Source organism: Hydra vulgaris, chromosome 05, assembly GCF_038396675.1.
Source record: "Hydra vulgaris chromosome 05, alternate assembly HydraT2T_AEP".
Taxonomy (NCBI): Eukaryota; Metazoa; Cnidaria; class Hydrozoa; order Anthoathecata; family Hydridae; genus Hydra; species Hydra vulgaris.
Window position 1 is genome coordinate 44368082 of NC_088924.1, and position 12951 is coordinate 44381032.

The 12951-nt window shown below is 28.1% G+C and overlaps 1 protein-coding gene across 1 annotated transcript; it reads right to left on the bottom strand.

The window, feature by feature from the left end:
• Positions 1–223: 223 nt before the first annotated feature.
• Positions 224–6385, bottom strand: LOC100205589 (zinc finger SWIM domain-containing protein 6). Its single transcript, XM_065798265.1, has 4 exons — positions 5907–6385; positions 2963–3465; positions 2179–2491; positions 224–2069 (listed from the first exon to the last, which is right to left on the bottom strand). The coding sequence occupies exons 1-4, from the start codon at positions 6235–6237 to the stop codon at positions 319–321; spliced, it is 2898 nt and encodes a 965-aa protein (XP_065654337.1). The 5' UTR covers positions 6238–6385; the 3' UTR covers positions 224–318.
• Positions 6386–12951: the final 6566 nt, after the last annotated feature.

The window sequence follows — 12951 nt, forward strand, 5'->3', positions numbered from 1 at the left end:
ACTTAAATGTAAAATCATAATAATAAATTTTTATTACGCCGCCATAACTAATCTGCTTCCGTAATTTTTTGTACAGGCACTAACTAGAATTATTTATTAAATCAAATTAGGCGTATGAGAAGTACATAGTTGTTTGTTGTTTATCCAACCATCCCTAAATCGACTTTAATTTTGTATAACTAATTATTAACAATAATCTGTAAACAATAGAAAAAATATTTTTTAATAAAAATGTTTATATATTGTATATAATAAATATTTTTTTCAATAAATATATAATTTCTATTTACAGTATAAAAATATTTGCAAACTCTTTTACTATTGACAACATAAAAATGTCTCGGAGAGAACTTGGTGTAACTTCTTTTTTCCGCGTTGTGACGTCATAATATAGTCTATAAGCCAATGAAATTGCTCAGCACCATCCTCGGATAGAGTAAACGCTTTTCTTATTTTTTGCAAATATTTTGTGAAGTCTAAGTAATTTTTTCTAGTAATGCTATGTAACTTAATCTCTACGTCTTGGACAAATAACTTTTGCGCATATGCTATTAGTCTATTTAAAGGTTCGTGAAGGCATGAATATTTTATTCCACTGTGAGTATTCATTGTTTCACAACGCTGTGCGATTTCAGTCAGTAACAAAGGATTATGAATACAGTTTTCTATTACAGGAATAAGTTGAGTCAGTTCGTCCATTCCAAGAGTACAGGCCAAACTTCCTAACCATAAAACGTCACAAATAGCTGGGTGTTGGTTTTCTAACGGCCCTATGTCCAATTTTTTTAAAGCTTGTATTGCAATTTTAAACGCTTTTTGTTGGTGCTTTTTACTCTCAAGATAACGCGCAACACTAAACAACTGTGCGGTATTAAACCGAGGACTTGATTCGTATACAATTTGACAAACTAGCTCCAAACTTTCAGTTTCATTTTCACAAAGAGTCAAAGCAAACAGAGTACACGGAACTGGATCTTTAATACAAGCTTCAATTACCATAGTACGTATATCGGACAAAAGTTTTTCTTTGTCGTTTAATGAAGTGAGGTTTAGGTGGAAAAAAACCGGCTGCGAAGTTAATATCGGACCTACATCACTACTAATCTCTTTTGCTTCAAACAAATCGTTCCAGTTTCTAATGATAAACTCAATTGCTCGGCGACCGGTTTCAACAGCACAAGAAACCAACCACCTTATGCAAGTTTTTCGTTCATCAATATTATTAACTAGTCGAACACTGCGAACACTTAGTTCGAATGCCGCTCCAAGTAGTTCCTCATTAGTTGAATTAGTTATTTCACCATTAACTTTTTGTTCGGTAACCGCTGTATCTCTGCATATTTTAGATAAACGCACAAGTTGAGAAGGATTTTTAACGTCATCAAGAATAGAATTCAAAGTAATTTTTAGATAGGATGGATTAATAAGACAAACTTTAAGTAAACTCGACGCTAGCTCTCCCTGCTGATGTTCAACATGTGAAATGACGTAACATGAAGTGTCATTATATCTAAGGTTTTCTAATACAAGTTGGTCTTCATCCTCATTTTCTGTCTCATTTTTGTTCAAAACCAAAGGCAGAAAGTAAAGTCCTAGTTGAAATGCAAGAGAAACGTCACTAGTTGATAAGCTTTCGAAAATGTAACGTGCAAAACAGTGATTGGGAAGAATATTTAAGCAATTTGGAATGTTAGAAAAACGCGAGTAAAACTCATTTGAATATTGTGTTAAAATTGCTTTAATTTGCACATTTTTAATGTCATGTTTTTCCAGTAAAGATATGAGTTTTTCACAACGATGTGTAAGACGGTTTTGCGCATACTCGCCTTTCGGAAGCTCAAACGAATTGAAAAGGGAAATAATAGCTATCTCGTAGGCTTCGCTATCAAGTTTATTATCAATAAAGCAATTATAAAATATTTGAATAGGATTTGTGTTCGATCCAAAAAAATTTTTTCTTTCTAACTGTCTTTGAATCTGGAGAGCTCTTTGGCTTATATTTAAAGCTTTCTCTTCACATCCGCATAATCGGAGACTTTCCACCGTTGATGCCAAAATAAATAAATCGTCTATAAAGAATAAAAGCGTTATAAGTTTCTAACTTGTTAACATTAATTTTTGAGTATTTAAATAAGCTGAAAATAAAAGAAAAGATATTTGAACCGATAGTTATCCTACCTTTTGAATTTTCACAGTTCACAACCTCTTGTAACAATTTTTTGGAATGTTTATCATCGTAGTTTTCAGTTGGACAAAGATCACATTCGAAGTATTTATATAAATATGTTCTCAATTTATTTTTTATTGAACTCGGTAGGTTAGGATTTAAAAACACGCAAAACCAGAGTGACTGTAATTCGTCGTATATTCTCTGTACTCGATGACATACTTGAATTTGAGGTTTGTTAATACTTTCTTCTAATATGGCGTCAGTGACTGCGGTAAGAAGATTTAAATAATTACTATCTTTTGCGGCAAGCATCTCGCGTACCTAAATCAAGATAAAATAACATACAAATCCAAAACCAATCAAATTTAATAATTAATGTAAAGAAGTTAAAAACTTATACTTTTTGTTATCTTTATAGAGTTACAATATTTAATAAAATTTAACTAGATGATCATTAAATTTTATAGAAATTTAAGTTTAAATAAACTTTTAAAATTACAATATGTAAAAAAAAAATAGCAAAAAAGTTTATTAAATAATATAATTTGTTTTATTCAATTTCACTTTCAAATAGTAATAGTGTCAATTTTTTTTTTTTTTTAAATAAACATATTGTTAAACAAAAAGTTAATTTTTTTTCAAATTTAATAAAGTTAAAAAAGCCTGATTCGGGGCCTAAAACATTTTTCCTATTACCAGACTAAAATTTTTCTCAGACTTTTGCATTATTGATGTTTTATTTAAGAAAAATACGCACAGAGTTACTCATGTTATAAAAGGTCGTAAAATTACCTTATTTAAGTGAGCAATGACATTTCTCCCAGCAGTTCCCTCGACCATATCAATCTTAATTTGTTCTTTTATATTCTCTTGATCCATGAACCAGATAATGTCTTCTCCGCAGCTTCCGCCGGCTGTTGGATCCGGTAGACCACATATTAAATTAAATTCTGAATTCGGAACAGTTATTTCATCTAACAGCTTTTGAACGGAAGGCAGAATATCATTTTTATGAGATGAAACTAACATGAGTAAAAGCTTTTGCAAATCTTTTTTTTTTAGTTGGACTATTGAATCCGATATGGGTGGTTTTATTGGTATTGAGTCGGCATTGCGTATTCGATAAATTGCAAGTGCTACAACGTGTGAACACCACAACAAGTTTTTTTTACTACAACTGCATTGAGTACTGGTTATACAGTTTCGATCAAAGTTTATAGAACATTTAAAAGTGTAGATTTTCTGTTTGCTGCAAATTCCAATCCTTTCTTGTACAGTTCCGTTCAAGTGAAAACCTAAAAAAAGGACCTTTTTAATAAATTAGATATTTACAAAAATAATTTATCAGTATTTAAATAAAAATAATAAATGTACAATAAAGTATGAAAAGTGATGAACATAATTGAAATAAAAATAAATTTTGTTTAAAATGATTTCAAAATGTGAAAGATAAAACAAAACGAAAAATCGACAAAATAAAACTTCCGGGCGTTTAAACATTGTTTTTTAATAAAGGGCGTTTTGTTGCCTCCCATAAGTCTCACAGCTTGTTTCATTTGAAAATCTCCCGCGGAGAAAAGGAAGAAGCTTCAAAAAATATGAGATAACTTTTAATAATGTGGATTTTTCCTTATTTAAAAAATTATTTTTTTGTGCCTTTTCAAAAAAGAATTTATTGCTGCTGCTTTTCCGTTAATTTTCCAAAACAACGCGCAAGAAATCAGACACGTACACAGGTAAGGTTTCTGAAAAAAGAAACTTTTTAAATTGTTAGCGTCGACAACCTGAGTACACATACAGTCATACAGTAAAAAGTGTATATATATATATATATATATATATATATATATATATATATATATATATATATATATATATATATATATATATATATATATATACATATATATATATATATATATATATATATATATATATATATATATATATATATATATATATATATATATATATATATATATATATATATAACTCCGCCTTTTATAGCATAAAAGCATATTTTAAACCTAGACTCTACATAAAAAAATGTCCATAACTTAAAAAAATACGAAGTATTTTACACGATGAATACAATAGAAAATCTTCATTAACAATAGTAACAGTAAAAAATAGATTTTGAAAGAAAAAAAAAAGAAGAGTATTAGTTCCCACCCTAAAAAATTCGTCATTTAAAAAGGCGTCAATTAAAATGTTTTTATTTTAAGTTGTATGTTTTAATTTATTAAGTAAAGTCCTCACAAAGTAGTCTTTAGCTTGGTGGAGACATTTTTTATTAAATAGAACTTGTAAAACTAATAATATAATTAAATATAAATCTTTCTTTATTTTCTTGTATATTTTTTATCTCCGTATATTACAACTAAACTCCTTAAAGGCTTATACTCTAGTCAGAACAGGCGTAATTTAACTAAAGTTGTACAACGCGTTTAATTGAAAACCTTCAATTTTTTCATTATTTGCAAAAAATCATGCGCGTGATAAATACTTTGTATCAACATTTTGATTACTATTTTTATAACCAAAAAGGAATGCTAAGAATTGGCAACAAAAAAAATGAACTACTTAAAAAAAAAATTTTGATAATTTTTTTCACGGTGTTAAAGCATATTCAAAATTAGTCAGGAAAAAAAGTAGTCTACAAATATGTTTGTTACACTCAGCGCCGACTTCCTGGCGATCAAGAAAGCCACATACAAAATTACTTAATTACTTAACGTTAAGCATTCATCCGCAACAGGGTTAAACCGCATACTCTAAATAGAGCATATGACGTAAATCCTTTAACTATATCGCGCTTGTATTAAATATTGACTTCTAAATGCAGACGCAAATTTATAAAATATTACTGCTTTAAAAAAAAGTTTAGTAATTTCAAACAAGGGATTTATAAAAGATCTATATAGACGTAAGTTTTCATAATCACGTAGAGGGCTTACTTTTAATTTAAAAATATTACAAGAACTGCTAATATTTAAACAAACATTAAAAAAACAACTTTTAAATTTTTTTGTAGACTACGGATTAACATTTGCCAATAATACGAAAAAGTTTTAAATGTTTGCAAATGAAATGGATTTAATTTAAAGTTTGAGCAAAAGGTATTCACGGAAGAATAATGAATAACCACGCGGTATAAAATTTCTTATTTATGGAGAGTACCTTTCTTCGCGCAGCTGACGCCTAATAAAAATCTCAGCATCCAATAAAGCCGAGAAATGGCATCCAGCTGAAAAGATGTCGCCTTTAACTCAGATAATTTGTGAACATTCAACGTCATTAATTACGGTGATGGCGACGGTACTTTCGATTAAACAATTCCTTTATCTTAATCTCGATAATAACTAATTAAACGTTACCGATAATCAGCAATTATACATTACCAATATAACTTATTGCGCATGAAAAATTAGAATATTTAATAAGAATGAATTCATAAATAAGTAAACAAAACAAATTTTATCTAAACTTTAAAAAAAAAAACTTCTTGCCAAAATTTTTTGTAAAACAACAAGATTAATGCATCAAATCATATTTTAAGTGTTGTACATAAAGTCTGTATAATTTATAAGCCTTAGATTATACTATATATATATATATATATATATATATATATATATATATATATATATATATATATATATATATATATATATATATATATATATATATATATATGTATATATATATATAGTTTTATAAACAAACTAACTCTTACCAATTTGTACCACATCATCAACCGATCCAGTTTCTACTAACTTAAGTCCTGTATGGAATGGTTGTTTTAATAGGTCTGTAGTGTTTGCATAAAGCTTATTTGATGAATACATTTCGATACTTGATTCTTTAAGCGGGAAAGCGTAATACAATATTCGTTTTAAAACTGGGCTAGGGATGCAGCCGATCTTTTGTTCAACTTCTTCATAAGGGAAATTACCGGCTATGCACTGAGAGGTGATATCCAACAAAGATCGTACATGACTTAACATTTTTTGTTTCTTGGGCCCACTGCACTCCATGACACAATGACGCTTTTTTTTAGAAGCCATAGTAAAAAATAATACTTTTCCAAGTTACTCCTTGACAATTCTAATATTTTAGATAAAAGTTATATTAAGAAGTACAATGCAAGCAATGTTGTTATTTCGTTATATATGGTAACACAAGACAAGTCGGTTTTTATATTCACGACAAGTTATAAATAAATTAGATTTCGGTTTTCTGTTATCAGTTAGGAGAAAATAAATGTTCATCACAAAATCTTTAAATAGTTCTACCAATTGTAATCTTTTAACAAATAAATTCTTTCAACACATTTATGTTCATTATTGATCTAATTCCTTTGTTAAAACACGTTTTCAAAGCAGACGACCGCTGGCGTCTTCTACCCTCAAGGCTTCGTGAAAATAATTATTAGGCGATTTGTAATATTGTATAACGAGACCGTAAGCAATATTTAAATGGTTCTACTTTTCAAAACGTGTGCCTGAATAATACATGTTTAAAATGGACGGGGCTTTAACAAATGACGCATTTTCGGCGTCCAATAGCTTTCGCAACATGAACACGTCTGTCGATAACTTTTCTACCTCCCGCAGTGTAATTACATTTGAAAAATAAATAAATTAATGTAAGACAACAAATTTTAGGAAGTATTAGCGTTGCATTGCTAAAAATTAGAAAAAAGTTAAAGGATATGATAAAATTTCATCTGTTTTATATAGTCTGCGATTATCTGGCATTTTTTAATTTTAGGAAAAAAGAGTTAAGTTGTACAACTGTAATGCGTTCTAATTTGAGCTCAAATAATTCTCAGAAATATAAATACTTTTATAAAGAACAAAGTTGCTTTAGGAATTTTTAAAGTGTAAACACAGCCTCTATTTGAAGACGAGTTTAAGTTACTACTATTGTTACCGCGTGTAAATTGCTTATTGTTATCGTTGTTCAGTTTGTTCGGTAAATTGCCTTTGAAACTTTGTCTTATTTTAAAGGCCCGTGTATTACATTTTATATAAACCGCCAAACGTAAACGGTTTCTTTTTATCTATGCTTTATCCTTTATTTTTATTGATTTTGCGCATTATTTCGGGAAAACTCGGAAAGATTTAATATAGAGTATTTTTTGTGATTCATTGCAAAGATACGAGTGATCGTTGCTGGATGCTTTCTTAGAATTCGGAAATCTATATATTTTATGCTAAATAAATTTGTGTTTTAATAAATTAAATTTACAATGTTTTGTTAAAAAAAAATTACAAACTAATTTTTAAATATCAGTAGGTTTTTTTTCAGTTTTACTTTCTTTAAAAGTTTTTTAACTTTTTTTAAAATATGGTTCCTTTTTACTTTTTTTCAATATAGTTTTTAAACTTCTTTATCGTTAACCTTAGTTGCTATTTATAACTATATTTTATCTACAGAATACTTTTCATAGTTGCTACTGGATTGATTTTAGTTTGTCAAATTTGTTTTGCTGATTTTTAGAAGCCCTGTGCTTTCAAGTGACAACAAAAAAAAAAAATCAAAGATACTGATAAATATTAGTATTAAATAATATCCGAAGGTTCTCCATACATTTTCATCTGGTAAACACATGTGCTTGTTAGAGCACATGTGCTCTATCTGAATGAATTCTATGATCACAGGCTATCGCTACTATCTTTTGGACGCATGTATATGTTTATACTTTTTTTTCTACACATTGTTTGTAATCTCTTAAAAACAATGAGGCCAAACAATTGCTCTAACAAAACTTTAGCGCAGAATTTCTCTGCTTATTTCTTTTATCGTAATAGATAAGACTTTTAGATTTATTGCCTTTGTAAATTAGACTACTTTACAATAAAGTGATAAAGAAGAAACCTTAAAATAAATATGGAAACAAGCTTCGGGTTTTTAATGAGAGGTCATGTAAAACTTTATTTATCAATTATAACTAAAAAATTTTTTTAAATAAAATAGTAATTTTGTCGTAATTTAATTTAATTTTTGATTTTAAATAAATTTTAAAATAAATTGATTTTGTTGACTTGACTTCGAGTTACCGTAGTAACCGCTTTTACTATTTGGATTCGTTTTATTTATTATAAAGGTCGTTTTATTTATTATGAAACAGCGTTAGTTACAAGTTTTATATAACGCCATTTTTTATTTATTTAAACGCTATAATTTGCAAATTTTACAAACTAATATACTATCTTTTTACGATTAATACGCAAAAATATTGTAAGTTGTAGTTTTTATAACTAAAGGAAAAAATAATAAAACGGTTAAAAAGATATTTAATTTACATTTTTTCAACTTATTATACATTTAAATATTCTATCATCTAAGAAATTAGTTTGAAGCATAACTTAAGCAGAAATTATAACTTAAAAAAATTAAATACAATTTTTTTTTTTTTTTTTTTAAAAAAAATAGATTTATTTAATAAATAATAAATAAAAAATTTTTAATGAAATTATAATTCTGTTATATTTTTAAAGTTTAAACTTTTTTTTCTAATTAGTTTATCTTAAGTTAATTGTTTTTTTCAATTTCTACTTTTTACTGTAAACTCACGAGTAGATGTTAAAATCAGATGTTAAATAAAATTTAGTTTTTAATTACCGCTTATGTGTGTACAGACGTATGCAAAAGCAATGTTTTCGTTAGAAATAGCATTACATATAACCATGGCTTTAGACTTTCGTTGAGTTTAGGTTTATTTAACTTTTTCAAATTTATCTTTCTCAGAACGTTCGGAAACATTACTTTCCGTTGTTTTTTCTGCTTTTTTGTCAGATGGCTCAATGTATTAATACTTTTTTCACTTTCCGATGTCAACGTCACTTCAACATTAAACAGCTTTTACTGTTTTGCGTTTGCTTTTTCGGCTCCTGTAAGTCGTTTTTGTTTTTCTTATAGTTTTTTGGCTCCAGATTTGTGTTTATAGTTTATTACTTTGCGAACATAATACATTTAATATTTACAATTGTTTAAAACGCAACTCCATATGTATTAAACGCTTTTATATATTTCATATTTTTTGTGTTAGTTTTTTAAAGTTACCTTCTAATCAACTAAACGACAAGACAAAACAGCCATCACTTTTCTTTAAAACTCTTAGATTCAATCAAACGTTAAGTTCAAAGAAAAAATTCAACTTAAATTACTAAAAACCTTTTCGTTCTTGGTATAATTTTATAATGGTTAATTGACACTTAACTGACAACAAATAGAACTTTGTTAAACAATTAATAAAAAATTCTAAAATTAGCAATGGAAAAATAACTTTCAAATAAATATTAATCTAAATTTACTTTTCATCTCTAAATACAAGATTTGGTGTCGGAGAATTTTGCGACAAACCTTTTTGAAAATAACATCTACAAATATAATCCAGGAGTGACATGAAACTTCTAGATAGGGGAGATTGGGACAATGGCGAACGCGAGGTTACTCCGAACATTGTCAAAAGAGCGTTATAGAAAAATAAATTTGACAAATTCTTTTTTAACTGCTGAGAGGGGATCCCATGCTCAGTTCTAGACGTGCAATAGTGTAATGAAGCCGCGATAGTTGTTCACTATAATTTGATTTTAACTTTTTCTGATAATTTTATGCAACTTTTTTCTTTAGTAACATTTTGTTGTAGTTTCTATGGGTATAAAACCACTCCTTTTTTTGTTGTCGTTGTTGCATAATATAATTTTTGCACTTATTTATTACAATTTGCATTTTATTTGTTATTACGCAACAGTGTTTGTAACCCTACCTCCCCCCCCCCCTACACCTTCCGTGTAATTGGATTTACCCCACGTTGGTAATTCCGAACACCAATGGTTTTATTTTTGCAACAAATTTTTATTTTATAATAAGATTTACAAAAATTGCTTTAGAGTGTTTGTAACTGAATTGTTTGACTAATTGATAAGCAATAAATATGATCAATTTTGTATAAATGGTGTCTTTAATTTGCATTCCCGTTGTTCGCCAATACCCCACTCTCTTATACCATTTGAAATTATTTGTTTCTACTCTCACGATTTTCAATTTCATACCAAATTTCTAACTTTATATCGAGGTCCCGTCTTATACAATAAGATATCCTCTAAAAACGAATCACTAATAAACTTGAATGATGATACTCTCTGAAAACATTTAAAAGGAAATTTAAAATAATTTTTTTTTTTTTTAAGAGTTCTTTTAAAACTTTTATTCTAAACAAAAATCTAAACCAAAAAAATCAGCAAAAAAAAAATCAGCAAAAAAAAACCAAAATGCAATAGATTTGAATATAAAAAAAAAAAAAATGAAGGAACAATAACTCTTATGAAATACTTTTTATTTTTATAAAAAAAATCAAATACAAAATAACTAAATTACATCAATTACAAAGTAAACTATTTAATAAACAAAAGCATGCAATCAGAATCGTTTCCGATGTGGGCCGTTATACACACTCCCAAGCATTATTTCTTAATTCAAGTATAATGAATGTTTATCAATTAAATGTTTATCAAATTCTTATATTTATGTTCAAAATTAATAAAAATATATCTCCTAAAATATTTTACCCATTATTCAAAATAAATCAGAACAGATATCTAACCAGATTTTCAAATAACAGTTATATTCACCCCAAAAGTTATTTGGCAGCGACTGAATTTTCAATTTCTACTTTGGCAGCGACTGAATTTTCAATTTCTACTAGAGGGCCGAAATTATGGAATAAAATATCAACTAATGAACTTAAAACAATTGCTACGCTTAATGAGTTTAAGAACAAATTGAAGCAAAAACTACTGATGAACGACGTAGCGCTCAGCTTTTTCTAAAGTTTTAATGATTGCTACTGTTAAACTTACCCAACAATTAGAGGTTTGTCATTATCGGCTTGACGATCTTAGAAAAGGAATGTGCCACTTGTTATTGCTTAAATTCTTCTTTTTTTTTCTTTTCGTTTTTTTTTTTTTTTAAATATATATGAAAAATTATTGTTTATAAGAATTATTCACATATTATGGTATGTGCTGGTGTAAAAGGAAAGCTCCAAGATTGCGGCCGTGGCGCAGTGGTTAGAACGCTTGCTGGAGATCGAGGTTCGAAACGAGCTCTGGACATATTTTCGCGTCACGGTAAGGAAGGAGGCGTGAACTTCCTGGTTAAATACACTTCCGCGGTGCTCTGTGACAAGACCGTTAGGACTTCTTGTGGCACCTAAAATAAAAAAATAAAAAAAAAGATAATGCGTATTTGCTTGCATGCTTTTTAGTAATATAGTTTCTTTGTACTAATTCTTATTATTTTTCATTTTTTAATTTTTCTTAACCAATACAAAAACAAAAAGTCAAAGTAGGACTTTCGAACCAATGATTTTTGTTTTATTAAGTCTTTAGAAAAACGTTTTATATTATATAGTGTTACGTTTTTTAAATTTTGTTGTCTTATATTTGCGGTATAGACTTAGGGGCTTGGTGATAAAACCAATTATGTCTTCTTCTTGCCCCTGCTATTTGTATTTATATTATGGTTTACGACTTTAATAAATTATATGGCAAAAAAAAAAATAAGTGACTTGCTTATGTGTAATACACGTCTATTATAAAGAGGCTCGGCGACAAGACTTGTTTCAGTCTACTCTGCTTTTTTTCTCAATTTAGAAAAAAATATTTTTGCAACAGTTTGATAAATTAATACTTATTGAAACGTCTCACAAGATGCAAAAATTTACAAAAACTTGCATGAAAATTTTAAAAATATTTTAATTGGATTAATACAGGAATATATTTAACTGAGTGTTTACATTTTTACACCATACTCTTGTTGTATTTGATACCATCTTATTATATTTATTTTATCATATATTAGAGTTGTATACAACTGTTTCTTGGATATTATTTTTTTTACAAACCTATCAATCTGTTATTTTGGAACTTGAAATTTCATTGTAGTTGTAAAATGTACACAAGACAAAAGTACTATGGTGCTGTAGAGAATAACACTAAAAACAAAAACAACAGCACAACGTCATCGTAAAAAGAATACTTTTACTTACCACGTTATTCTTTATCAAATCAAGTTTCCAAAAATCCACTAGTACGATTCGTAAACTTGACCAATTTTGTGAAACTGAGTAGAAAGAGAGCTGGATACCTACTTGTTCTAAACAGCAAAAACTTACTTAGGACTCCTACTTTGTAAAACCTATGCAACATTTTGTAAGCAATAAAAAAACCACTAAAGAAAAGTTTATTGTTGCCTGAATGTCTAGTAATACTTACCTTTACAGCACAAGCCTTGATTAAGTAAGTTTACAATCTACTCAAAAATTGTATAATTTATGTGAATAAATTAATTGTGCATGGCTGCAAATCTTTTGTGAACGGCTGTAAATCTATAATTAATGACAATAAAAAAAAAACCCACAAAGTTATCTTGCTTATCAAAAGCATTTCAGCTATCAAAGATTCTACTTCATATGAAAGTATTTATATGCTTATTGTAAAGCAACTTATTGTTAATTTATTGCAAAGACCGTTTGTTATTCTCTCTGACATTAAAGTTTACATTTTTATTTGAGGAAGTGAGTTATGATGATTAATAATACTGTAGATTATTCATCCATGGATGAAAGTAGAATGAAAGTTACTTTTTAAATGCGTTGCTGTTATATAGTTAGCATGGTTGTTTTTACTATATAAACTTAAGGTTGTACTAGTTGCGAACCAGACAAATATTTGTCATAAGTTTTAACCGCGCAACAGATTTTTACTCAC

Bases quoted from the DNA above. Each gene is read 5' to 3' on its own strand.
- LOC100205589 (XM_065798265.1), bottom strand. From the start codon at position 6,237: ATGGCTTCTAAAAAAAAGCGTCATTGTGTCATGGAGTGCAGTGGGCCC. The intron at 3,466-5,906 runs GTAAGAGTTAGT...TCCTTTTTTTAG, and splicing joins TGATGATGTGGTACAAATTG to GTTTTCACTTGAACGGAACT. The intron at 2,070-2,178 runs GTAGGATAACTA...TATTCTTTATAG, and splicing joins GAACTGTGAAAATTCAAAAG to ACGATTTATTTATTTTGGCA.